The 25,414-nt window shown below is 39.4% G+C and overlaps 1 protein-coding gene across 6 annotated transcripts in view; it reads right to left on the bottom strand.

The window, feature by feature from the left end:
* The window catches only part of AOPEP (aminopeptidase O (putative)), a 243,125-nt gene that overhangs the window by 200,549 nt on the left and 17,162 nt on the right, over window positions 1-25,414 (bottom strand). For all 6 annotated transcript variants that reach the window (XR_010909318.1, XM_060762070.2, XM_060762073.2 and 3 more), the window contains 3 exons: window positions 18,070-18,236; window positions 12,616-12,772; window positions 9,819-10,067 (listed from right to left, as the gene is read on the bottom strand). Coding sequence is in view for 5 of the 6 variants with exons in the window: in XM_060762070.2 (XP_060618053.2) it covers window positions 9,819-10,067; window positions 12,616-12,772; window positions 18,070-18,236 (573 nt within the window). In the remaining variant the exon portion in view is untranslated. The remainder of the gene's footprint in view (window positions 1-9,818; window positions 10,068-12,615; window positions 12,773-18,069; window positions 18,237-25,414) is intronic.

Raw genomic sequence — 25,414 nt, 5'->3', positions numbered from 1 at the left:
ATCTATGGAAGTATTCATAGATGATAGGCATTTATGTAACAGCCTTCATCCTTTTTTGGTTTCAGGGCATTGTACAAAAATGTGTATCACAGTGATCTGTAACAATAAAAGAAAACAGTAACACAATAAAAGTAAACCAAGTATACCAAAATTTTGTAAATAGAAGTAATGTAGTCATGTGCCAGTTTTTTTAGTAGTAAAGTGCAATTTAATCTTTCCTGCACTACCAAATACTCATTTTATATTGTCACAGAGTACACATTTATTAAGTCACATAGTACAATCCTACATCCTTTCGTTGTTGATGGGACTGGAGGGGTTTGGGATGCGATGCTGTTGCTTCTCCAAGGACAGCCTTGTTGGGAATGGAGAGGCTGAGCTAAAGAAGAGTGCCTTGATGCATCCAGACAGGTGGCAAGCCACCATTACAATGCTCCACCAGTAGTAGCTGCCATAAAGGCCTGAAATGGGTGTTCCATATGCAGGGAATGGAAACTGGTTTGGAATCTACTATTTGTGTGGGATGGACCTGACATCAGCAAGAGCTGTAATAACAAAAAATACAAGGAAGTTACCCCTACCTCAACTCTCTGCTTTGTATGAGCTTCAAGGACTCACAATGCAGCTATAGCTCCTTTCACACGCAGTCCCAATTAATACTGATCTCTGTGCTCACTCTTAAACATTCAAAAATGAAATGAAATATCTAAGGCAGAAAATAAAATCAAGAACAGGAATTGAGGTGGGCAAAAATTATAGGCTATGGTTGCAGGCAGAATGGGGAAAATCCATTTAATTGATCATTTAGATCTAGCAGGAGATATACTTTAAGACAAAAATGGGAACTGTGCTCCTCTGGGTGTTTTCAGACTATAACTCCCATAATCCTTCACCATTGGCTATTCTGGTTAAGGTTGCTGGTCACAGTTGCCCATTCCAGATTAATCAGCGCCTTTGTATACTGCATTCAAATACAAATAGGGCAAGGAAGGGGAGATGGAAACTTCAACTCCACAAAAAAAAAATTGTGTCAATTTAATTCCACCATGGCTCAAATATGTATAAAAAGATGCAGTTTAAAAACAAGAACTATTAAAATATTGCCTGGAAAATTATGAAATGTACTATAGTGTTTGAGAAAGCATAGATCCTTCTTCTTCCCACTGCTTCACTCCTTGCCCATATTCTGTAACTTAAAGAAAAGATAGCAGCAAGAACCATGTTACCTCTCACCGACTATAACAGGTAAAAGGCTGCAGGCAGTTCCTTCTGATGATAAGGATTTGCTATTCATCATGCATGCCATCATCACCCTGACAGAAGATTATTTTAAAAACAGCTTTATAAAATAGCTTGGAAGCGTCAGCTGATGCAGAATGCAACAGCTTGCAACTAAATGATTCGGTCTGGGAGAATATTTTCAGCAGAACTCCAACCTCTGCAAATCTCCCAACCCTTTCCCAGTCACATTTGAATCCTCAGTTTAACCTACCATACCTAAACAACGAAGGACACATAGAGGAGCTGTCTTTTCCCATTCATCTCACTATGGCATCTGGGACGAGCCAAATGTAGAACTCAGGAAGATGCCTAATTATTATTGGTCAATCTAGCTCAGCATTATTTTCCCAGACTGGCAATGGTTCTCCAGGGTTTCATACAACAGTCCTTTCTGGTAATGTCTGAAGACACCAGGGGTTGAACCTAAAGCATCCAGATTAATGCATATATGATATTTCATCAGTAATCTTCAGTACTTCCCCTTGTGTATAGTTGTGAAGTGACTATTTTGCTTAGAAAGCACACTTATTTCCTTATTATAAGCCACTGAAACAGGTAGGGTTGTACATATGGATTAAATATTTTCTAATACTTCCCAGGCATTACAGTCTTCAAGACTGTAATACGCATCACCATATTTTATTTAACCTTTCACTCAATGCTTCACTCTTGAATTATTCCCTAATCCCTCAAATCTACCCCATACCTCTAATGTTAAAATCATCTAAAAGCTCCTCCTGTCTTTGGTTTTCTTACATTTCACAGAATGGGCAACTCTTCTTCATTCAAAAGATATCTAACATCTTTCTTTACGATTGCATCTTTTCTTATGAACCTGTACATACCCTGAAATCACTGGGGGATGCTCTGCTCTCGCTTCCGCCACCGTCTCAAGCATCGTTGGTGGGGACAAGGGAGAGGGCCTTCTCGGTGGTGCCCCCCTCCCCCGGCTTTGGAACTCCCTCCCTAGGGAAATCAGACAGGCCTCCACCTTGTCCTCCTTTCAGAGGGAATTAAAAACCTGAATGTTCCATTGTGCCTTTGATTAGGCAGTTTCACTAGAGTATTATCTTGACCCTACTCTAAGTCCTGCACATTATTCCGGCCCTCCTATTGGTTCCTCGTCATCTTGCTAAGGTTATGTCCTAGTCCCTGTACGTTTGATCTCCGCACTTTCATTGACTCCTTTTAGGAATTATTGCAGTGATTAAGCCTGAATCCGGCTATGACTTTTCTCTCAGTCATATAGTTTTATGATGTTGTTTATGATTGTGTTATGTTTTTATTATTTTTATCTTATTGATTTTAATGTGTTTTTTAATCTTTAATTTTGGGGCTTGTTCCCTTTGTAAGCCGCCCTGAGTCCCTTGGGGAGATGGCGGCGGGGTATAAAAATAAAGTTATTATTGTAATTATTATTTCATTATCATCTTTCTTAATGCCGATTGTTCACTGATATACAAATTCCCAATTAGCATACAATCTGTATGAAGAGAGAAGTATGAAGAAAGATATTCCCAATGTGTAGATTCCTAAGATGTGCACCATGCAAGAAGCATCAAAAGCTAATGCACAAGCTACTCTGGTATCCCACTTCCACCACTGCTTTGCAGCATTTGAGGCTACCTTTAATTTAAGGAAATTATATGAGTAGCTGAAGTATTAAACAGCTCACATTGGTTTAAACAGACATTATTAAATGCTTGCATGCTGACAATTACACACTACAGTGCCAAAATAAGAACTTTAAGAGCTGTCTCCAAGCAAACCTTTTCAAAATCTCAGCCAACATCTGGACCACACTGGTGTTGATGTCCTAACTAGATACTGGCTGAATTTTCAGTATGATTAATACAACAAAGAGCCTTTGTCTTGCTCCTTGTTGTACTACCAACACATAATGATTGCTTTGAAAAAATAATGCTATTTAACTATTGATCCTTCCCTCCTTACAGCATAACAAGGCTTCTGTTATCTCTCTTACAACTAATTATGTATTTTTATTGTTGAGTGCCTTTAAGTCATTTCTGACCTATGGTGATCCTAAGGTGAATCTATCACAGATAAAAAAAATTCAGAGAATGTTTGCCCTTGCCCTCCTCTGAGGTTAGGAAAGTGTGGTTTACCAGTGGGTTTCCATGGCTGAGAGGTTATTCTAGTCGAGACTCAAACTACTACACAATCTCACTTATAGTTCTATAACATTCACATAAATTATATCAATTATTCACAAGGATTAGCAAAACTTAAAGAATGCGTAATTGGGCACTTACCCATTCTTTACTAACCAAGATAACTCTCTCTTCTTATGACCAGCTGTTGTATCCCAGACAGGAACACCTCTGTCCTTAAACACCACACCAGTATAGTAAAATCAGCAAGCAGTTTATTGAAGGATATATGTAAGCAAAGCAATAAAAATGATAGAAACAGTATAGTCCAAAAATATTTTCCAAAAAGTACAAATAGTATATGAAAGATGCAAAATCCAAAAGAACAAGACAGCATGAAGAACGGGAACCTGGCAAAACTTGAAACATGAAACTCGAAATCCATTTGGAAACAAGATCATCATGAAAACCCAACATTGACAAGAATGAGCTAAAATCCTTTCCTCATTTCATATAAAGCTTTTCCTGTGCCATGAAACAAAAAGAAAGCATTTTGTTTGCCTTTGCAACCAGGTAAGGATTTCTTATCTCTCTTTTCTAGCAGACGGGCTGACCTTTTGTGATCTTGGGAACTATGTCTTAGTTTACAAAAGTCTTGTTTTCTATCTTCAAACTCATTAAATTCTGCACCTGACAAATCATGCTCAGAAGACAGTTTCTCAGAGAAAGACTGCTGTGGGCCACTTCCAGGAATTTGACCTTGGGAATCTACAGGAGATTAATTACATTCATGAGAAACCTATCTCAGGCCTCTCAGCAAGGCCTGGGCTTAACTTAGGCCCAGAAAGCCCCTCATCCCCATTGACATCAGACACAATCACAGGATGAACTACAACACTAGCATGTTTCTTATAACCTTTAAGACCAGAAAAGGATCAACCCAAGGCATTTTTCTATTAGGCACAATGATACAAGCTCCCTCCGTCTATCTGGCAAAGTGCACACCAATCAAATCCAATCAAGTTTTTTCCAGCAAGTTTCTTTAGTGGGGGCGGGGGCAGGGGGGGTTGCACAGGCACCTCTCCACACTCCAGTAGTAAAATAGAAATTAAATAATCATTTGCTGCTCTTCTATGGTGAAAATCTGGTATTTGAGGTAGATGTTTCATTTGTGTGCCCTGCAAACCTAATAATCCCACATCAGCCAGGAAAACACATTGTACCACTGGAACAGTATGGCCCTCTCTTTTTCCATTTTCTATCCCACTTTTATCTTCAAGACTAGAACCTCATGGATTCAAGACACAGAATGGTGAATCCCTAGGGCAGCGGGGGGGACGGGGACGGGGGACAGTTGCTCAGTGCCCCGAATCACCTACTGCACTTCTTACCTTAGTCCATGGAGGGAAGCATCACCACAAACCTTCCCCCCATTCTTCTCTATGGAACACGGGAGGCCTCCTAGCATGCTGCCAAGACGCTACATTTAGAAGATTTAGCACATAGGATGACCCCTGATAATCTTTCAAGGATATGTACCATGATGGTAGGGAACTCCCAGCTGGAGGGAACTGAAGCAGTGGTTTGCAGTCCTGACATGATGTCTTCAGAGGTAGGCTGCCTTTCTGGGGCAAAAATCTATGACTTAACAGAGAGACCAACCTTTACCATTTTTAATGATCACTTATGTATTGTTTAATATTTATGTTCAATTGTGGTTTTATTATTGTAATTGTTATATAGTGGCCTCGTAAAGGGGCCCATTGTAAGCCATCCTGAATCCCCCCCTTCGGGGGTTGAGAAGTGACATGATAGAAATACAGGAAATTATTATTATTATTATTCAACTTAAAGTCACTGTGGCCTCTGCTTCACTTCATGTATATAAAAGTATACTGTAGGGTGTTTAAACCCTATATCCTTTCCACAAGCAGTTTCCTTACAAGGAAAATTAATTACATAAGTCTAAAAGAAGAAACTTCATCAATGCCCAATACAACTGCGGAAACCTTAAGATTGTCTAATTGCCCATTTTAAATTGGTTGCAGTATGTAATGAAAAAAAATAGGCCCATGCAAAGATAAATCCCCTTAGGCTACATATGCATGGGAGGCCTATATGCTTCTAATAACAAGTATAATACAGAACCAGAAAAAAGGGACTGGTAATGGAAAATGCAACTGCAGAATCTTGGTTTACCTTCCTCGACATTGGAAAAGAACCATTAGATCTGTGGTTCTCAACCTTCCTAATGCCGTGACCCCTCAATACAGTTCCTAATGTTGTGGTGACCCCCAACCATAAAATATTTTTTGTTGCTACTTCATAACTGTAATTTTGTTACTCTTATGAATCGTAATGTAAATATCTGATATGCAGGATGTATTTTCATTCACTGGACCAAATTTGGCACAAATGCCCCATATACCCACATTTGATTATTGGTAGTGTGTGTGTGGGGGGGGGGTGTTTTCGTCATTTGGGAGTTGTAGTTGCTGGGATTTATAGTTCACCTACAATCAAAGAGCATTATGAACTCCACCAATGATGGAATTGAACCAAACTTGGCAAACAAAACTCTCATAACCAACAGAAAAGTAGTGGAAGGGTTGGTTGGACATTGACCTTGAATTTGGGAGTTGTAGTTCACCTATATCCAGAGAGCACTGTGGACTCAAACAATGATGGATCTGAACCAAACTTGACATGAATATTCAGTATGCCCAAATGTGAACACTGGTGGAGTTTGGTGAAAATAGACTTGACATTTGGGAGTTGTAGTTGCTGTGATTTATAGTTAACCTAAAATCCAAGAGTATTCTGAACCCACCAATGATGGAATTGAACCAAACTTGGCACACAAAATTTCCATAACCAACAGAAAATACTGGAAGGGTTCGTTAGGCATTGACCTTGAATTTGGGAGTTGTAGTTCACCTACATCCAGAGAGCACTGTGCACTCAAACAATGGTGGATCTGGATCAAACTTGACATGAATACTCAATATGCCCAAATGTGGTGTAGTGGTGGAGTTTGGTGAAAATAGACTTGATATTTGGGAGTTGTAGTTGCTGGGATTTATAGTTCACCTACAATCAAAGAGCATTCTGAACCCACCAACGAAAGAACTGGGTCAAACTTCCCAAACTGAACCCCCATGACCAATAGGAAATACTGTGTGACCCCTCTGAAATCCCCTTGTGACCCCCCCCCCCGGGGTCCCAAAGCCCTGTTTGAGAAATGCTGTATTAGATGATGTACTCAGAGCATAATCTAAGATGAGCCCACACCCACCCAAGAATTCCTTGAAGATCTAGAAGAAGGAGTGGTGCCTCCAATTGTTTTTAAAAAAATAAGTAATCAGGATTTTCTTTCCATATAAAAGTCCATGGCAAATTAAAAACATGAGGTGATGGTACACAGAAGGCACATAAGTAAGATTTCAAAGGAAGACTCTCCCCGCTTGAAAAGGCGTCGGCAGGTCTTGAAAGAAAATGTTGCTGAATCTGCAGTGGCAGTGGCTGGAAAATACAACCTCAAGCCTCTAATTAAGCTGTTCTGCAAAAGAAGTGCCATCATTTCTTCCTACCTCCGAAATGTGGGATAACTATTCTCTTTCAAATAAGAGATGGTACTCTGGCACATTAAAAAATAAAGTAGCTACAAGGCTAATGAGGAACAGACTTGCCAATGTACATGGGTGCGTGTGCACATGCACACACAATCTAAAGATAATGACTGGAAATTTATGGCTGTTTCCTTCACTGGCAGACAGGAGTACAATGAAAATTCTCAGAACAGCAGACCTTTTGTGTGCACATGCTGCGCTATGTTTATACTACAGCAAATAGGCAGCATGATTCAGAGCATATATACCTCTGCACTCCTTTATGCACCAAATGATACATAAAGTACTAAAACAGCTCTGGAAAACTGGGGTATGTTTAAAGCAATTCCATAGTTACAATAAAGACTGACACTACAAAAATCAAGCAAAAGGACACCTGTGTCTTTTAGTTTATCTTTCCTTTATACTTAGTCACGAAACAAAAACAAGTGAGCGGTGCTAAGAACCTGACTATGACCCAGTTTGCAGGTAAAAATAAAGCAGAATTCTTCAGAATTCTGGCTTATTGGGAATAAATAACAGTGCTAATGCATGGTACCCTTTCATTCCCTCTTGGCTGCTCTTGTCAGTGGGAGATGCTAAACAAATGTTCCATCTGAGCATTTTCTTTCACAATAAACAAGAATCCGAAGTCAATAACAAATCGGGACTGAAATTATGGTTTAGGATAATAGCAACAAACCTGATGCTAAACAAACTGCAAGTGGTGCTTTCCTGCTTTGTTTAGCAAGCAAGAATGACTGAATGGTATGCAGCAGACTCATCCCAAATAAACCAGAATTTTGGCATATCATTATGTATTAATCAGCCCCATATCTGCACACTAGTAAGACGGGGAAAGCAATGTTACAAAATGCTTATTTTCTTTCACCTTTCTCCTTGTAATAGAGTCAAACTACATGCTATGTTAAACATGCAGCTGACATTTTAAGATCCAAGTTTTGTTTTACTCTAAAACGACCAAGTAGCCTTCTAGCCATATTTTTTTACCATTCTCCCTCCATATGCTGTTTTTTTTAAAATGGGGAACTTCCACTGGCACTGATAGTTGAGGTAGAAATTAAATTCTAAAAAATTTACAGAGAAATATTTAGATCTCTGCACACATTGGTTGTGATCCAGATAAAGACCACACCTAGTTTAGTGCAAAGGAGCCCCCAGTGGAGCAGTGGGTTAAACCCTTATGCTGGCAGAACTGCTGACTGAAAGGTCAGCAGTTCGAATTCAGGGAGTAGGGTGAGCTCCCATCTGTCAGCTCCAGCTTCACATGCGGGGACATGAGATAAGTCTCCCACAAGATGGTAAAACATCCGGGCATCCCCTGGGCAACGTCCTTGCAGATGGCCAATTCTCTCACACCAGAGCGACTTGCAGTTTCTCAAGTCACTCCTGACACGAAAAAAAAAGTTTAATGTAAGGGTATACTAAGTGCAGTTCTCTAGATGTTTTTAGACAGCAGCTTCCACAGTTCCTAACCATTGGCTATGCTGTCTGAGGCTGATTAGGTTGTAGTCTCAATAACATCTGAAATGCACCATGTAGTTTGACCCTCAGGCTGAGATAGTTGGAGTCATTCAAGTACATATCCACCCCAAATGTACTTATATAACAAGAAGCATTCAGATGCATCATTTTGTTCTTGAATTTAATGTTTTATACCAGCTGTAATCATTTAGTTTCACTCATGTATTCATTTCTGATATATTACTCACTCACACTGGAAATAAGAATTATTTTGTTTGAATAACCAATCTCTACTCCTGAATAAACACCACATACAAACAGTTTTCCCCATTTCATGGACTACCGGTGGTTACATAGTCTTATTGTTTTCTGCAACAGGAATAAACTTATTGATATCATTAGTCTTCAAGTTTAATTGTTATTTTAGACCTAAGCCCTAATGGTTACTATATCTTGACCTTTATCTGGGCAATACTCAACTGGAAAGGTATATTTTTTTCACTACACATTGCTAATAATATTTTTTCTAAAATATGCAGGGACTCTCAAGGGTGTTTTTTTCAGGATTTAACCTTTCACATAACCCAAGACCATCACTATCCAGACTAGTATTAAAACCTCTGAATTTTCATAATAAGTATGGAGACCCATATACATAAATATCCTCTCTGTCCTATTATATCTCCTCCGGGAATGTCTATTTTGTTCTCCTTTTGCAGCATTCCATGAATAGCCCCTTTGTGCATGCAGCGCCCAAGAAACTTAGCTGCTGGACTATGTGAATCGTTCTTACCATCCATTAAATAGAGATAGATTCCTCCAGAGTGCTCGGAATCAGAATTTGATCTCTTTCACTTGACAAGATTATCACCACTAGATTTCACCCCTTATATTTTCAGGCTTTCATTCTTGATCTTGTGTATTATATGTGTTCCATAAATCATACACCACACACCACATGACTAACACCAGTGACATCACTTATCAGTATCTTTGCTCTGCCATTGAAGGCACATTGTGGTGGAAGAGATACTACAAATCATTGTTACTCCCACGGCAGCTTGTTTAATGTTTAATCACTGAAATAAACATCTATCTCTATCTTAACACAGTCATGATTTTCAAGAACACCATGAAAACGGTTTAAGTTTCCAAGTTCCAAATATAACTGTGTCTCTCCAAGAACAAAAGATATGATAATGCTTTTCTGCACAGACCACTGATGCCCCAGAACAATGTTGCAACAAAAGATACCAAAACAAAATTATACATTTCCACTAAAAATGATTCAGAGAGGACAAGCATGCTCAAAAAACTGGAAAAATATCCTTACCTGGCCATTCCAAGACTGGAAAAGTTGGATGGGACAATCAAAACATCAAGGCGAGAAAATGGATGAGTGCCCAGTAGAGCATAAGATGCGGAAAGACACTGAGGAATCAATGGGAGTAGAATCTCTTCACAGGATTTCTGAAGGCATGGTGGAGCAAAGATACGATGAGGAATAACCACTTGAGAAGTGGCCGCAGGTTCTTGGAAACGACAGGGGTAAGGTACATGACCACAAGCCCCTTCTAACAACCTGAGGGTGAAAAGCAATTAATAGATTTTGATGTTTTTAACCAGCACTTTTAATGCACTAAGATAGCATCATTATGATTGGTCAAGTTATTTTGGTTTGATTGCAATACTCCAGCATTTGGAATATAAATAAAATATAGTTCTTTTAATAAGGGTAGAAAACTCCATGGAGATACAAATGTCTGCAGACATCTCACTCTAGCTACCAGAATTTTATCAGCATTCAACATCTAATTGAACGATATATTTCTGCTGAGACAGCACCCGCATTTATTGTGTAATGTGCCATCTAATGTAATGCAGTCCTCAATTTTGAACGTGTATATTACAAAAAAAAAACAAAAAAAAAGGATGTGCCCTCAAATGTAATGTGTCTAACAGTACAGGAATAGCACGTCAGGGAAGCAAGCAGCATGAATAAAGGCCATTTGGGAACCGTATGGGACTGAGCTTGGGGGGAGGGGAGGCAGAGGTCCTAAGGGCCACTCTAAAGGCAGGATCCATGACTACGTGGTGCCCCTCCTCCTTCTCCTGGCACCATAGAGCCCTGAGATCATCGCAACCACCAGGAACAGCTTCTTAGACCCCTGCCTCCAAGGTTCTTCCAAGTCTTTTCACGCAGGTGGGTTTATGTGTGCTATTCTAACACACCATTGAATCTAATGTTAACCTCAATATTGACAAAGCAATTTAGCCCCAAAAGGTGAGCATTATACTCAAATAAATATGGTATTTTCCCACCTAGTCCTGATACTTTTGTGTCATGTGGCACAAAACCCGACACCCAGAGCAGTCAAACAGTGTATATTGGCTGTTTTCACTCTTCCAGAAACCCAAAAACTGCAAGAAGAGGAAATCAGTATTACAACAAAGGTTCAAGGTTGATCAAAGAGACAACCTGGCAACAATAATACTACACTTTCCCCTTTTCTGTATTTATCAATAAGTGGAATGGAATTATGGAACTCTGAAAGACGAATGCTGAGCATGAGATTAGTTTTATTGATTGTGTTATATACCGACTGTTTTAACTGTGATAATTGTTTTAACTGCTGTTTTGTACGTATGTGTATTTTGTGTAGGCATCGAATTGTGCCTTTTTGTAAGCCGCCCTGAGTCCCCCCTTGGGGGTTGAGAAGGGCGAGGTAGAAGTACTCGAAATAAATAAATAAATAAATAAATAAATAAATAAATAAATAAATTTTAACCATGACATATAGCACAACCACAGTTTAGAGAAACCCCTGGAATACTCTAGCACTTAGTTTCAAAAATATGTTTTCCAGTTAGGATCTCTCTTAATTAGGATTTATAAATCCAGTTCAGATCATTTTTAAGATAAGAAATCTCATTGATTTGATACAGCTATAACATTAAAGCAAAGCCATAGTTAACCCGAGAAGGGAGAAGAAGTGGGCAGGTCAGTCCTGGTTCCATAACCATGGTTAAAAGTGTCAGCAGCAAGCACTATCTGTTTTTCATCTGTAGACTATATTTGACAATGAATTTGTAATGTGTGGAGATGTTCCTTCTGGTGTTTTTAATCTTAAATAGCACACAGTCAGGACAAATTAAGAGTAATGTATTTTGAATTCCTTTGAATGAATCTTGCCATGAAATTGATTATCTGTTTCAGACTAAAAAAAAAACACGCAACACAAATGCTTCACAACTGCAAAATGTTTTGCTGTGGAATGCTATTGCTATAAATATGTGAACAAACAGGAACTATTAGAAACAGGATACTTCAAACATAGCAGAATTGGAAAAAGCTAAGCAGATGGAAATATGGCTGGGAGAACATATCAGCACTTCTATATGAAGATAATTGAAAACAAAACAGAGCTGGAGTTATGGAAGATGTACTGCTAAGGAGATATGAAAGAGATATAAACATCACAAGGAGGAAACAGAAATAACTGTCTAGCCAGTCTTATGATACAGAAGTATGAGACACCCACTTCAATTAATATGCCAATCAAACAAACCCTTTAAAAGTGAATAGTTTGTAAACTGTAACATTATGAACAATCTGAAATGTAAAAGCGTGTATTTCTTTGTATTTGGTAATGTGTTGCTTTCCCAGTGCTTTAGCTTAAGCTAAAATTAATACCAAAGTGGTAACCTGAAGAACTCTCTTAATCAGTCCCATTATGTTTTTAATAATGCTAATAGAACATCTATAATCATGCAATCATTAAGTGTAGGGTTTCCAACAACACTGTTTGAGTGACTTAAAAACAAATAAGATTATATCTGAGTGGAAAGAAGGACAGATGTGCCTTGCATAAAGAATTCACTTTTCACATAGTTTAGCTAAAGCAAAATTATGTAGAAACTAACTGCATTACTCCAAGAACACTTTCTGCATAAGCAACACACCCTTGCCCATCCTCACCCATTGGACTGATCTCTTTTATATGATTCCCCTTTGCTTTGATTAAACATGTTCTGCTATTGTTCCTTGACTCTGATGACTCATTTTCTTGTATAACAGAAAAAAATGGAATGCTCTCTAAAGTACATACTTCTCAACTGTAATCACCAACCTGACATCCGCCTTTGAGAACAGTGGAAAGATCCCATCATTCCTCTGAACGCCAGTTGCATAAGTTTTTCTTTTAACTTCTGCCCAACATCCAACAGCAATAGTGAAGGTTGATGCTGGCATTGGCATGGTCACATAATAAAACCAGTTTAATACACCTACAAAGAAAAAGAAAAGGGATTACCCACTGCACTGGCACTTGGAATGCTAAATCGAAAAAGCAGTTACTTGATTCAGTAACCCAGGAAGTCTGAGAGTTAGATTTCTGTTTGTTTTTTTAATGCAGCTATAATGGGTGGCATCCAATTAAGCCCTCAAGTTCACAGAACTGTTTTAATCAACGGAAAGGAGAGGTACTAATTCCACCTTTATCATCCACAAAGTGCAGTTCTGGGGAAGAGGAGTGCAGCATGGGAGAGGAAAGGAAAGTCTCAACACGCGAGTGGAGTTTTGCTCATGCTACAATGCATTTCACCTTCTGTTTTGAAACTATCACAATGTATGGCTACCCTATTATTATTATTATTATTATTATTATTATTATTAACTTTATTTGTACCCCACTAGCATCTCCTGAAGGACTCGATGCGGCTTACAAAGGCCAAGGCCTCAAAACACAACATAACGATACAAAAACCTAAAGCAAATTAAAAACAGTTAAAGCAATATTAAACAACGAGCAATAAACAATACACCAAGACACAATAAAACTGGGCCGGGCCAGAGTAATGGGTACAGAATTAAAAGTGCTGATGTGACAGGTAATATAGGGTAAGTGCAGTGTGCAGTGTGCAGCAATCTTAATTCTACTAAAGTGCTTTTGGGACTTATTTTGGAGTTTTCCTATTCTGGGAAGGCACATCGGAACAGCCAGGTCTTCAAGTTCTTTCTGAAGACTGCCAATGTAGGGGCCTGTCTAAGATCTTTGGGGAGGGTGTTCCAGAGTCGGGGGGCCACCATAGAAAAGGCCCTGTCTCGTGTCCCCATCAAACGCACCTGCAACGCAGGCGGAATCACGAGCAGGTCCTCTCCAGATGAGCGCAGTGAGCGTGTGGCTTCGTAAACGGAGATGTGGTCACGCAGATAGCGTGGTCCCAAACCATTTAGGGCTTTGTAGGTAAGCACCAGCACCTTAAATTGGGCTCGGAAAATAAACGGCAGCCAGTGGAGCTCCTTAAACAGGAGGGTTGACCTCTCTCTGTAAGGAGCACCAGTTAACGTCCTGGCCGCTGCCCATTGGACCAGTTGGAATTTCTGAGCCGTTTTCAATGGCAGCCCCATGTAGAGCGCATTACAGTAGTCCAATCTATAAACCCTGTAAGTTTAACATATTCTACAACCTACAATGAAAAAAGAAGCCTCTCACATCATAAAAATACTGGCACAAATCCAATGTTGTCATCAATTCTGACTATCACTTATTTTGAAAACTTCCCAACACTAATTAGAAACTTGTGTAACATCCATCCATTTAATTTTCGAATGTTTTTGCACCTCCAAGACACCTTTTAAAGCTTTTTTTTCTAGAGGAAGAAAGGTGGAGAGTGAGAAATGTGTTGCTAGAACTTGACTTCTACTTTTGCATGGCTGGAGTTCACCACTATTTGGGAGTCTCAAGATAGTTTCTTATCTCTATTATGAAACATATCTCCCGTTTAAGAACATCTGTTTCTATAGAAATAATCCAATATGCCCAATTTGATACCAGATATTCTAAAAAGGATCCCTTAAATTGTTTCTTTTTGTGTGGTTAATTCAGTTATATCAATTCATGCTGCCCTTATTCTTATCCAGATATATTTTATGTAAGCTCTTCATGTTCAAGATGCAAGGGAAAATGCAATCAAAAGAAAACTGATGATCTGTGCATGCTGATACACTTTCCTTCTTGAAGTCAAAGTCCTTATTAACACATATGTACAACAGTTAATGAATTCAGGGTCTGGTGAAAACATAGTTTTATGTCCCGGCATTGAATGTTTGCTGTATATGTGTTGTCCTCCGCCATGAGTCCCCTTTGGGGTGAGACGGCAGAATATAAATGCTATAAATAAATAAATAAATAAATAAATAAATAAATAAATAAGACAGAGTTCTACTCTGCCCCAAACAGGATGAAAATAGGATTAAAAAAACACTTCTGTGAATCCAACAATAGATAATCACCAACTAGTCTCCAATACCCCATTTTGGAACAAAGTTCTGGTATTTCCAGCTCCAATGGTTCCTGGATGAAATTGATTTTCTAGATACATTTTGATCTGGCTTCTGTTATCTTTGATTGTTTTCATAGATTACCAGCACTAGGGATTAGATAGGGCAAGCCCTTACCTTTCAGTCTAGTTGGCTTTTGATAATATTACCAAATTGTACTTCATTTTGTTAAATTACTGGGAGACAAAATTCTTTGAAAATCAATTGCACACCACCAATACACCAATATTCACCTTCTCTCAGTTTCTGTTCTAAATCTGGATAATGGTAGATATCCTTTTATTGAGTCATGGTTTTCCCATTCAGAAGCTGCCATCCCAACCATTGTTTAAAAAAAAACTCAAGCTGTTTGCACATTCCTATGTAGTACTGTACATTTTTCTCCCTACTTTATTTTTTTAATTCCATTAATCATTATGTTTAACGAGTGTTGACTGTTTTTCTGTCTCTTGTTTGTTTCAGAAACTTGTAAGAAACCAACTTAACTACGATTCCTTGCTCTGTGCCTTTCTGCCAAAAGCTTCAAAGCTGCATCTTTCCCTTTTACATTTTTGTTGCTATCTATTGTCTGGCTGCGAGTCTGCCCTTGTGTGGCTCCCTGGGATGCAGCACCACCTAGGGTGGAAATAAAATATTCATGGATACAGTGCACATTTCCACGTGGCAAAGAAACAGTCCAACTCCTTTGTAGAAAGTTTGACAAGATTTTGGATGGTAATTTGTGTTTACTGCAAAAGCTGGACACTTAAATCACTCAACACTGTGTTCAGCAAACAGTTTGTACAAGAGTCAGTCCTCACAGCCAGTTTTACATCAAAGTATTCATGTAGACAACTCATGGATGTTCATAGTCAGTTCACAAGCTATGCAAAATATGTAATTTCGAGCAGTACTGTGTTGTTGTTTTTGCTGTTGTTATGTGCCTTCAAGTTGTTTCTGACTTATGATGTCCCTAAAGCAAACCTATCATATGATTTTCTTGTCAAGATTATTTCGGCTTTTTTGTCTTTGCGTCACCCAGGGCCATTCCACACAGCTCTATATCACAGAATATCAAGGCAAAAAAAAATAATCCCACAATATCTGCTTTGAACTGAGTTATCTGAGTCCATGCTCAGATAATGTGGAATTTCCTGCATATTCTGGGATATAGAGCTGTGTAGAAGGGTCCCCACTGAGTTTTCATGGCTGAATGAGGATTTGAACCTTGGCCACCAGACTAGCCTTCTTATTGCAATAATTTCATTGATCAAATATTATATCACATACAAAAAAATATATCCCAAATACACTGAATCAGAGAGTTAGATTGTAGCCAATAACTAATTTAGGCATTTATTTATTTACAAACATATGAAGGGACTGTGAGCTAACCCATATCATAGAATTACAGAGTTGGAAGAGACCTCATGGGCCATTCAGTCCAACCCCCTGTCAAGAAGCAGGAAAATCACATTCAAAGCCCTCCTGAAGGATGGCCATCCAGCCTCTGTTTAAAAGCCTCTCAAGAAGGAGCCTCCACCATATACTGGGGCAGAAAGTTCCACTGCTGAACAGCTCTCACAGGTAGGAAGTTCTTCCTAATGCTCAGGTGGAATCTCCTTTCCTGTAGTTTGAAGCCATTGTTCCTCGTCCTAGCCTCCAGGGCAGCAGGAAACATTATAAAACCTTTTACAATGCTTTGTGCACCAGCCATGCTCCTGAGCCAATGCATAATCAGCAGGCATCTGAAAAGGCCAGCTTCATTGGATTGCAGTTTATAACACAGAAAATAAAACAACAAAATATGAGTGTTTTGTTCTGCACAATGGAGCAAAAGCAGCTCTGCTCCTAAGGTGAAGGCGGACAGAATATGGACTTCCAGATGTTGTTGAGAATTGCAGACCAACAATATCTGGAGGGCCACTTTTTGCTCATCTCTCTAGCCTCAATAGCATTCCCATTGGTTAAAGACATTTATATCATACACAGAAAAAGGAGCTGATTCTGTTCACAATTCTACAAACCATTACATTTGCACAAAATCAACTACATTGCTTGTACGCTCAAAAGGGAACCTTTAAATTGGCTTACAGCTGCCAAAGGGAAAAGGGACTCTGTAAACTAAGCTAAACAAATGCTTTTCTGTTCTCTGTGGTACCAGAAAACAGTTTTGGATTACTAAATCAGAGTATAATCACTGCTAAAATTATGGAACATTGATGTCACTTGTGACACACTAATCAACAGCATGTTGAACACACTCTGCCCCCCTCCCATGATTAAACTTCCTAAATTACAAAGCACTATTCAGGGTTTTTTTTTAAATCACATGGCATCAGAATTGTAATAAGAGGAAAAGTTACGTATTTTAAAATCATATTTTGACCAAATGATTAATGAGAACACATCAGAAGTTTTGAATAGCAAAGAGTTACAGCATTTTGTTTGCATAACTTCAGATGGATCATAACTGCGATCCATCTGAAGTTATGCAAACAAAATGCTGGTATAAGGATGCATTATTCAGCCATGATCTTTTTTTTAAGCCATGGAAGTAGTGATTTACTTTTAACCTTATCACTTTTTGCATTTGAAAATAAAATATCAGCACTTTTTAAAATATGAAATTTATATCACTTTAATATAATATTTATATAAAATTATATTTAATTGATATTACAAATTCTACTCAGGGACCCAAATGACATGGCAAAGAGAATCAAAATATTATATTGCTACTGTGTCTGCAGTATAATGAACTATATTGGTTTTGGGGGGTTTTGTGTGTGTGTGTCAGGAGCAACTTGAAAAACTGCAAGTCGCTTCTAGTCTGAGAGAATTTGCCGTCTGCAAGGACATTGCCCAGGGGATGCTCAGATGTTTTGATGTTTTACCATCATTGTGGGAGGCTTTTCTCATGTCCCTGCATGGGAAGCTGGATCTGACAGAGAGAGCTCATCCACGCTCTCCCCAGAATCGAACTGCTGAGCTGTCGGTAAGCAGTCCTGCCAGCTCAAGGGTTTAACCCATTGTGCCATGTATAAGGTTGCAGTGTACTTCCCCTTTTTAGCATTCCCAAATGAAAAAGGGCACGTGTGAAAGGAAGATGATCACAATAGGCAGTGCTAGGCAGTGAAAGTTGAACTGTGCTAAAAAGCTTGGAAGACTCAATTATCTATGTGAGTGGAGCATTATTCCAATATTAAATAATATCTTTCCATCTGGTTCCATATAGGAAGATGGCAAATATAGGCTGTACCTTCTTCGGATTCTGTTATTTCCGCTGAGTTTTCGCCACTCATTAAAACAACAAAGCGTGCATCTGCTCGGACGGTAGCTTGCCACGTTGACATGGCAACAGGCGGTTCTTGGCATGGAAAAAGGGCCCTGTTGTTTATTGGAGACCCCACTGTATAAACACACGGCCTATAAGAAAGAGAGAGAAAAATTAAGTGTGAAATAATGTGCACTATATAAGCAATTAGAGGAACTATGGAGTATCCAGTTGGACCAGAAATGCAAAACTATCTATGTCCTCACTCACAGTGCATCTGGCCACAAATTAGCCTGAGAAAAATGAACCACAATGTTGGCAAATTCTTTATTTCAATGCAATTGTGAGTTGCTCTTACATTTGTTTCAACAATAAGATAAAAAGTTGTTCTCTAACAAAATACAAGCAAAACAAGGTAACTTCTTCGGGACCCAAACACATTATATGGAAATGACTATGAGTTGGTGTTACAAGTAGAAAATGACTGCCACTATGAACTTGTAAATGTGGCTGCGTGGAGGAACAATCTGTGTATGGCAAATATTGAGGTTAGGGTCACAATATGAGCCAGTTTGCATATTTTAACACTAAACCACGGGTTGCCTGCTATTGCTCAATGCTGTGGAATCCTGGAAACTGTAGTTTAAAGGTCTTTAGCCTTCTCTACCAAAGAGTGCTGGTACCTCACCAAATGACAACTCCCATGATTTCATAGCATGGAGTCATGGCAGCTAAAATAATTTAAAATTCCATTAGTTCTACATTAATCCTGGGATAATTTGCAACTTTGTGAAAGTCTTAACTCTCCCAAAGTGCATAAATTCTATCGGTGGGGTTCAGAATGCTCTTTGATTGTAGGTGAACAATAAATCCCAGCAACTACAACTCCCAAATGTCAAGATCTATTTTTCCCAAACACCACCAATATTCACATTTGGGCATATTGAGTATTTGTCCCAGGTTTGACCCAGATCTATTGTTTGAGTCCACAGTGCTCTCTGGATGTAGATGAACTACAACTCCAAAACTCAAAGTCCATGTCCACCAAACCCTTCCAGTATTTTCTGTTGGTCATGGGAGTTCTGTGTGCCAAGTTTGGTTCCATTTCATCACTGGTGGTGTTCAGAATCCTCTTTTATTATAGGTTCACTATAAAACCCAGCAATTACAACTCCCAAATGACAAAATCGATCTCCCCCCAACCCCACCAGTATTCCAATTTGGGCATATTGGGTATTTGTGCCAAATTTGGTCCAGTGAATGAAAATACATCCTGCATATCAGATATTAACGGTAGCAAAATTACAGTTACAAAGTAGCAATGAAAATAATTTTATTGTTAAGGGTCACCACAACATGAGGAACTGTATTAAGGGGTCACGACATTAGGAAGGTTGAGAACCAATGATCTATGTCCTTCCCAAAATGGTGGCAGGGAGTCTTTCTCAAAATGATTACACCACGTTTTTGGAAGTGACAGGGATAGGAAAAAACAGGTATTTCGGTTCTGTGGGGATTTATATGCGTGGATGGGCTTTTGATGTGCTGGTATGCAATGGAGGGCTTTTGTGCAGTTACAAGGATTTTTAAAATGAGGGTGAAGAGGGTTGGGGGGAGTCTAGCAAAGACTTTGGAGGCCACAAAATGTGTCCTGTGGCTGCCAGGGGTTAACATTCTTCATCCTGGCAGTGCCCAATTCTAAATTGAAGCTTTTAGTCATCACTTGTCATGCTAGGAAGTAGCAGAGGGCCTTTCCACACAGCCCTATATCCCAGAATATCAAGGCAGAAAATCCCACATTATCTGAGTGTCAGTTCAAAGCAGATATTGTGGGATTTTCTGCCTTGATATTCTGGGATATAGGGCTGCGTGGAAGGGTGCTGAGACACAACATTTAGAAACCATTTTATTTTTGTCATGTTACACTGGGTCTGCAACAAAATTTTCACTCCTTTATTTATGCATTTACTCATTTAATTTAGATCCTGCCTTTCTCCTTGTACAGGATGCAAGGCAACTCTTTAAGGTCCTCCCTTCAAGCTCCTCTGTCGAGTTAATTAAATTTGGGCCATTTTTATCCCCAGAGAAACAGAAAACCTCAGAAGTGGCACATATTAAAAACAAAATATGAAATGAAATATTTAGGAAGCTGCACAGCCTGATGACCTTTTACTTCCATCTCCTCAAGACTGTGACTGCGGTCGCCCAGCAGGCCCCCATTCTTTTATCATGATGTTTACTGAAGGGAGAGGAAGCACAGCCAGACCACCTGTTACCTGACACATGCCGTTATCTTCCCACACACTGAGTTTTCAACAGTGGAGCTAAAAATATTCCAAAGAATGCTGGAGAATGGAGCTGTCGCTCTTCTCTTGCCTAAATCCTTTTCAGAAATTCAGGGCAGCAGGAGAACCAATAGAATATTCACAAGCTTATACAGACCAAGCATCCCTTATCTGGAATTCTGAAATCCAATATACAGGCATCCCTCTATATTTGTGGTTTTGGCTTTAGTTACACATTTGATTTAAAATATTCTCTCTAAAAATCTCCAGACCCTCCAATGTGACTATATACTCATTTTCCTTAAATTATGCTGGATGACACAGAGATTTTTAGAGAGAACACGTCTGTTGGAATCTCTAGGATTTCCAATGCGATTCTACAGTCAGCTTCCAGAAAAACCCTTCCAGAAAAACCCAAGACCTGCTAGAAGAACATAAACATTCCTAGAATGGTAATTTGATGTTATTCACATTCATGGGGGCCCTTGTCCCCTAACCCCAGTGGCATCATACATTTTATTGATTGTCCCATCAGCTGTATCAACACATATAACAAACACATTTAATACATACACATACAGCACACCACCCACAGTGAGTGGGGAGGGTTGACTGTACTCTGAAATATGAAATTGTCTACATGGTGGTTGAGATAGTGACACTCTTGCTTTCTGAGTACACTGAACTTTTGTGTCGCTATCTCATTCACTCATGAGGACAATTTCTGTCAATGTATACAAACATTGTTTCATGCACAAAATTGGTGTGGGGGGGGGGGGGGTTTCGTGTCAGGAGCAACTTGAGAAACTGCAAGTTGCTTCTAGTGTGAGAGAATTGCCCGTCTGCAAGGATGCTGCCCAGGGGATGCCTGGGTGTTTTGATGTTTTACCATCCTTGTGGGGGGCTTCTCTCATGTGCCTGAATTGGGAGCCGAAGTTGACAGAGGGAGCTCATCCACGCTCTCCTCGGAATCCTGTCGGTCTTCAGTCCCTGCTGGCATAAGGATTTAACTCACTGCGCCACTGGGGGCTCCTTTAAAAAATTGTTTAAAAGATTGTATAAGGCAGGGGTCCTCAAACTAAGGCCCAAGGGCCAGATACAGCCCTCCAAGGTCATTTACCCGGCCCTAAGTCTGAAACGACTTGAAAGCACACAACAACAACAACAATCCTATATCATTAGCCAAAAGCAGGCCCACGCTTCTCATTAAATACTGATAAGCTTATATGTATTAAAATTGTTCTTCATTTTAATTATTGTATTGTTTTAAAGTGTTTTTTGCACTACAAATAAGCTTATGCATAGGAACAGATGCATGTTTTTTTTTCCAAATTATAATCTGGCCCTCCAAAAGTTTGAGGGACTGTGACCTGGCCCTCTGTTTAAAAAGTCTGTGGACCTCTGGTATAAGGAGTCTGTGAAACCTAAAGGAATATCATGTTAAGACGTGGATCCTATTTACATGATATTTCCTTATATACATATTTGCAAATATAAGTATTCCAAAATCTTTTAAAATGTATCCAAAACACTTCTGGTCTCAGGGAGTTTCCAGACAGGCCCTATATCCCAGGATCTGATCCCAGGTTTTCTGTTTTAAACTGGATTATATGAGTTCGAACTACCAGATAATCTGGGATAAATGGAAAACTACCAGATAATCTGGGATATAGGGCATGTCTAGAAGGGCCCTCAAAGTATTTCAGATAAGGGTTACTCAACCTGCACTACCCTATGGAGTACCTACCACACCAGAGATACGATAATTGGAAAAGGCTGCCATTCATCGGAGAAGCACCTGATTTCACACTGAGAGCTCCGTCTTCAGCATTTCACAACTATATTACAGTGACACTCAATTGGGAACTTTATTGTGAGATGACATCACCATTGCCATACATGATAGCTTTATCACAAATGTCTCACGTGTGCTCAAAAACAAATTAGCTTAACTGGCAGGGACCAAAACTCACAATTACCAAAGTCCCTGAACATAGGAACTGTGGCCTTAAAGCTTAATTATATTTCCACACACACAGAGATACACATGCAAACTAAATCTTTCCCAGCAGTTCTAGCAGTTCACAGCTGACAGGAAAAGATTGCAAGGGGACATAACAGTAGCTGTGGGGCAGAATGCAGAAGGTGTTATTTCTGCAGTCGGCGTTTTGTCTCCTGTCACAGCAATAGGAATGTGAGATGTAGGTCTCCATACCTCCACACTAGATGGGTAAATTGACAACATTTTCAAAAGCTGCTAACATCCATGGAACTAGATGGGCAGCAATAAAGAGATAATTGCAGTGTGTACATTCTGTATGCGATATAAAAAACACCAAGATAGCTCCTAGGCTATTGATGAGCAATCTGTTGCTTCTGAGATGCTGGTTTATTGTGCACATGTATATGTGCCACCATAATGCCTGTTGAACTAATAATACCTGCCCCTGGTGGTGCAATAGAAACTCTTGTGCCAGCAGGACTGCTGACCAAAAGGTTGGCGGTTTGAGTCCAGGGAGCAGTGTAAACTCCTGTCTGTCAGCTCCAGCTTCTCATGTGGGGACATGAGAGAAGCCTCCCACAGGATAGTAAAATATCCGGACGTACCCTCGGAAACATCCTTGGAGATGGCCAATTCTCTTGCAGTTTTTCAAGTCGCTCCTGACACACACACACAATCCAAACCTGCAGAACTATGATGACCCCATAAAATCCACAAGGTTTTCTTCGGCAAGGAATACTCAGCGGTGATTTTGCCAATTCCTTCCCATGGCATGTAGCCTAATGCACTTGGTATTAATTGGTTTTCATCCCATGCAAGTACTAACCAGATCTGACCCTGCTTAACCTCCAAGAACAGATGGAATTTGGTACCCTCAGAGTATTTCGGTCTTAGCTGGCAGCTGCCAGGAACCCTAGTTTCCACTCATATTTTTCAGGGTTTAGGGGAGTTCTAATGCAAAACATCTGAAGAGTGCCAAAATTCATATCCCTCTTTTATGCTAAGGACAAATATGAAGTAAATAGAACAAACACGCAGAGAGATGTACTATATCATAATCTACAGCTGGCATACAAACCCAGAGTCTGCGGGTAACTTTTAACATATGGTTTCAGTGATACAAGTGTTCACTAAAACATGCTCATTTATGGTTTAATTAACCTGGTAAGTAGGTGTTCTGTGATTATATCCTCATGAATTTTTAAACGAGTAGATACAAGATGGGGGGAAATTTCGGGCTGGACCTCACGGTTTCTCCTAACTCCCTTTTCTCAATATATATAGCTCCCATACAGATATAGGAGCCCCTGGTGGTAAAGTGGGTTAAACCACTGAGCTGCTGAATTTGCTCACCGAAAGGTTGCAGGTTCGAATCCGGGGAGCAGCATGAGCTCCTGCTGTTAGCCCCAGCTTCTGCCAACCTAGCACTTCGAAAACATGCAAATGTAAGTAAATCAATAGGTACCACTCCGGCAGGAAGGTAAAAGTGCTCCATGCAGTCATGCCAACCACATGACCTTGGAGGTGTCTATGGACAATGCCAACTCTTTGGCTAAGAAATAGAGATGAGCACCAACCTCCAGAGTCAGACATGACTGGGCTTAATGGCAGGGGAAAACCTTTACCTAACGTAAAGCTCCCATCCTCTTTTAAGGTGCACCTACGCTGTAGAATTAGTGCACGTTGACACTACTGTAAGTTATAAAAACATTGGAATTGTAAAATACAAATCCCAAGAGCTCATAGCATTGAATCATGGCATTTAAAGTGGTGTCAAACCACATTAATTCTAAAGTGTCAATGCACCTTTAGAGTTGTTTAGAAAAGAAATTAAAACAGCCCCCTCCCTTGCTTTCTTCAAGAACCAATTAAAAACTTTCCTGTTTAGACAGGCTTTCAATGAGGGAAATTAACCATGAGTGATAGAACTGCCATGCCGTGACTACTGGAGCAGAGTGCAATATTACCTGACATGATGTCAAATAAATGGGACTGTATATTGCCATTTGGTTTTTAAATTGCTTATTTATGATGTTCATATTTGTTATTGCTCTATTTGACCTGTTGTTTATATGATTTGAAGATATTGTAAGCCACTTTGGGTCCCGTGAAAAGTGGGGTATAAATATGTTGTTGTTGTTGTTGTTGTTGTTGTTGTTGTTGTTGTTTTCCCATAGGACAAATGTGTCCTATTCATTTTTTACAAGGTAAAAAGCCACTCCACAGTCCAATTAGAAAAATAATGTAAGAAGGAGGGTTCACATATGCTTCCCCGAGGCTTGATCCAAATTCATGAGCAGAGGGGCTATTCTTTTAAAAATCCATACAGGATATAGTCAGATAAGCTTGTCTCTAACCTTGGTGAAGCCTTCCCTCCCTCCTCCCGATCATTAAACATCGAGTTGATCATTCAGGGTTAGATGATAAAAATAATAAACAAATGAATTTGCTCCTGACAATACGATTTGTAATCTGTTCTAGACAGACAAGACAGCGATGAGAATCAGGTTAAGAGCTGATAAATGAGCAGTCAAGACAGAGTTGAGGTGAGCCAGATGACAAAGAAAATTACGCAAGAGGCATAGTTCAGGAAAATAGTGTACTATATATCGGGAAGCTGTGTAATGTCCAAGATATTTTAATTTTTTACATCTATATAGTTAAAATGCGACAACAGCCCGTGGTGTATGCAGTATATGTTTCAGAAGTATTATTTTTCTTGTCTTTTCAGTAAATCCACACTGAGATCATAACTGAACAGCAAAATAAATGAGATACACAACCTGCCACCTTATTAAAGAGAGGAATTAAATCCAGAATATTTTAACAGCCATGCATCAAACTATATTTTGTATTTACTACAAAAAGATATTTTACACAGCACTGTTCACCACACTGCTTGCACAGATAGCTCTTGCAAAGTGAAAGTGCTCTTTCCCAAACAGAACGTAATTGAGGCTTCCTTGACTCAAACACTGAGATTTAGGAAATGCATTCGCTCGGTCGGGGCTTAACATACTCTAATTCTGCTAAACCATCAACT

The sequence above is a fragment of the Anolis sagrei genome, chromosome 2 (genome assembly GCF_037176765.1).
Source record: "Anolis sagrei isolate rAnoSag1 chromosome 2, rAnoSag1.mat, whole genome shotgun sequence".
Taxonomy (NCBI): domain Eukaryota; kingdom Metazoa; phylum Chordata; class Lepidosauria; order Squamata; family Dactyloidae; genus Anolis; species Anolis sagrei.
The sequence above is the reverse complement of the archived record's forward strand: the minus strand, read 5'-3'. Positions and strand labels throughout refer to the sequence as shown.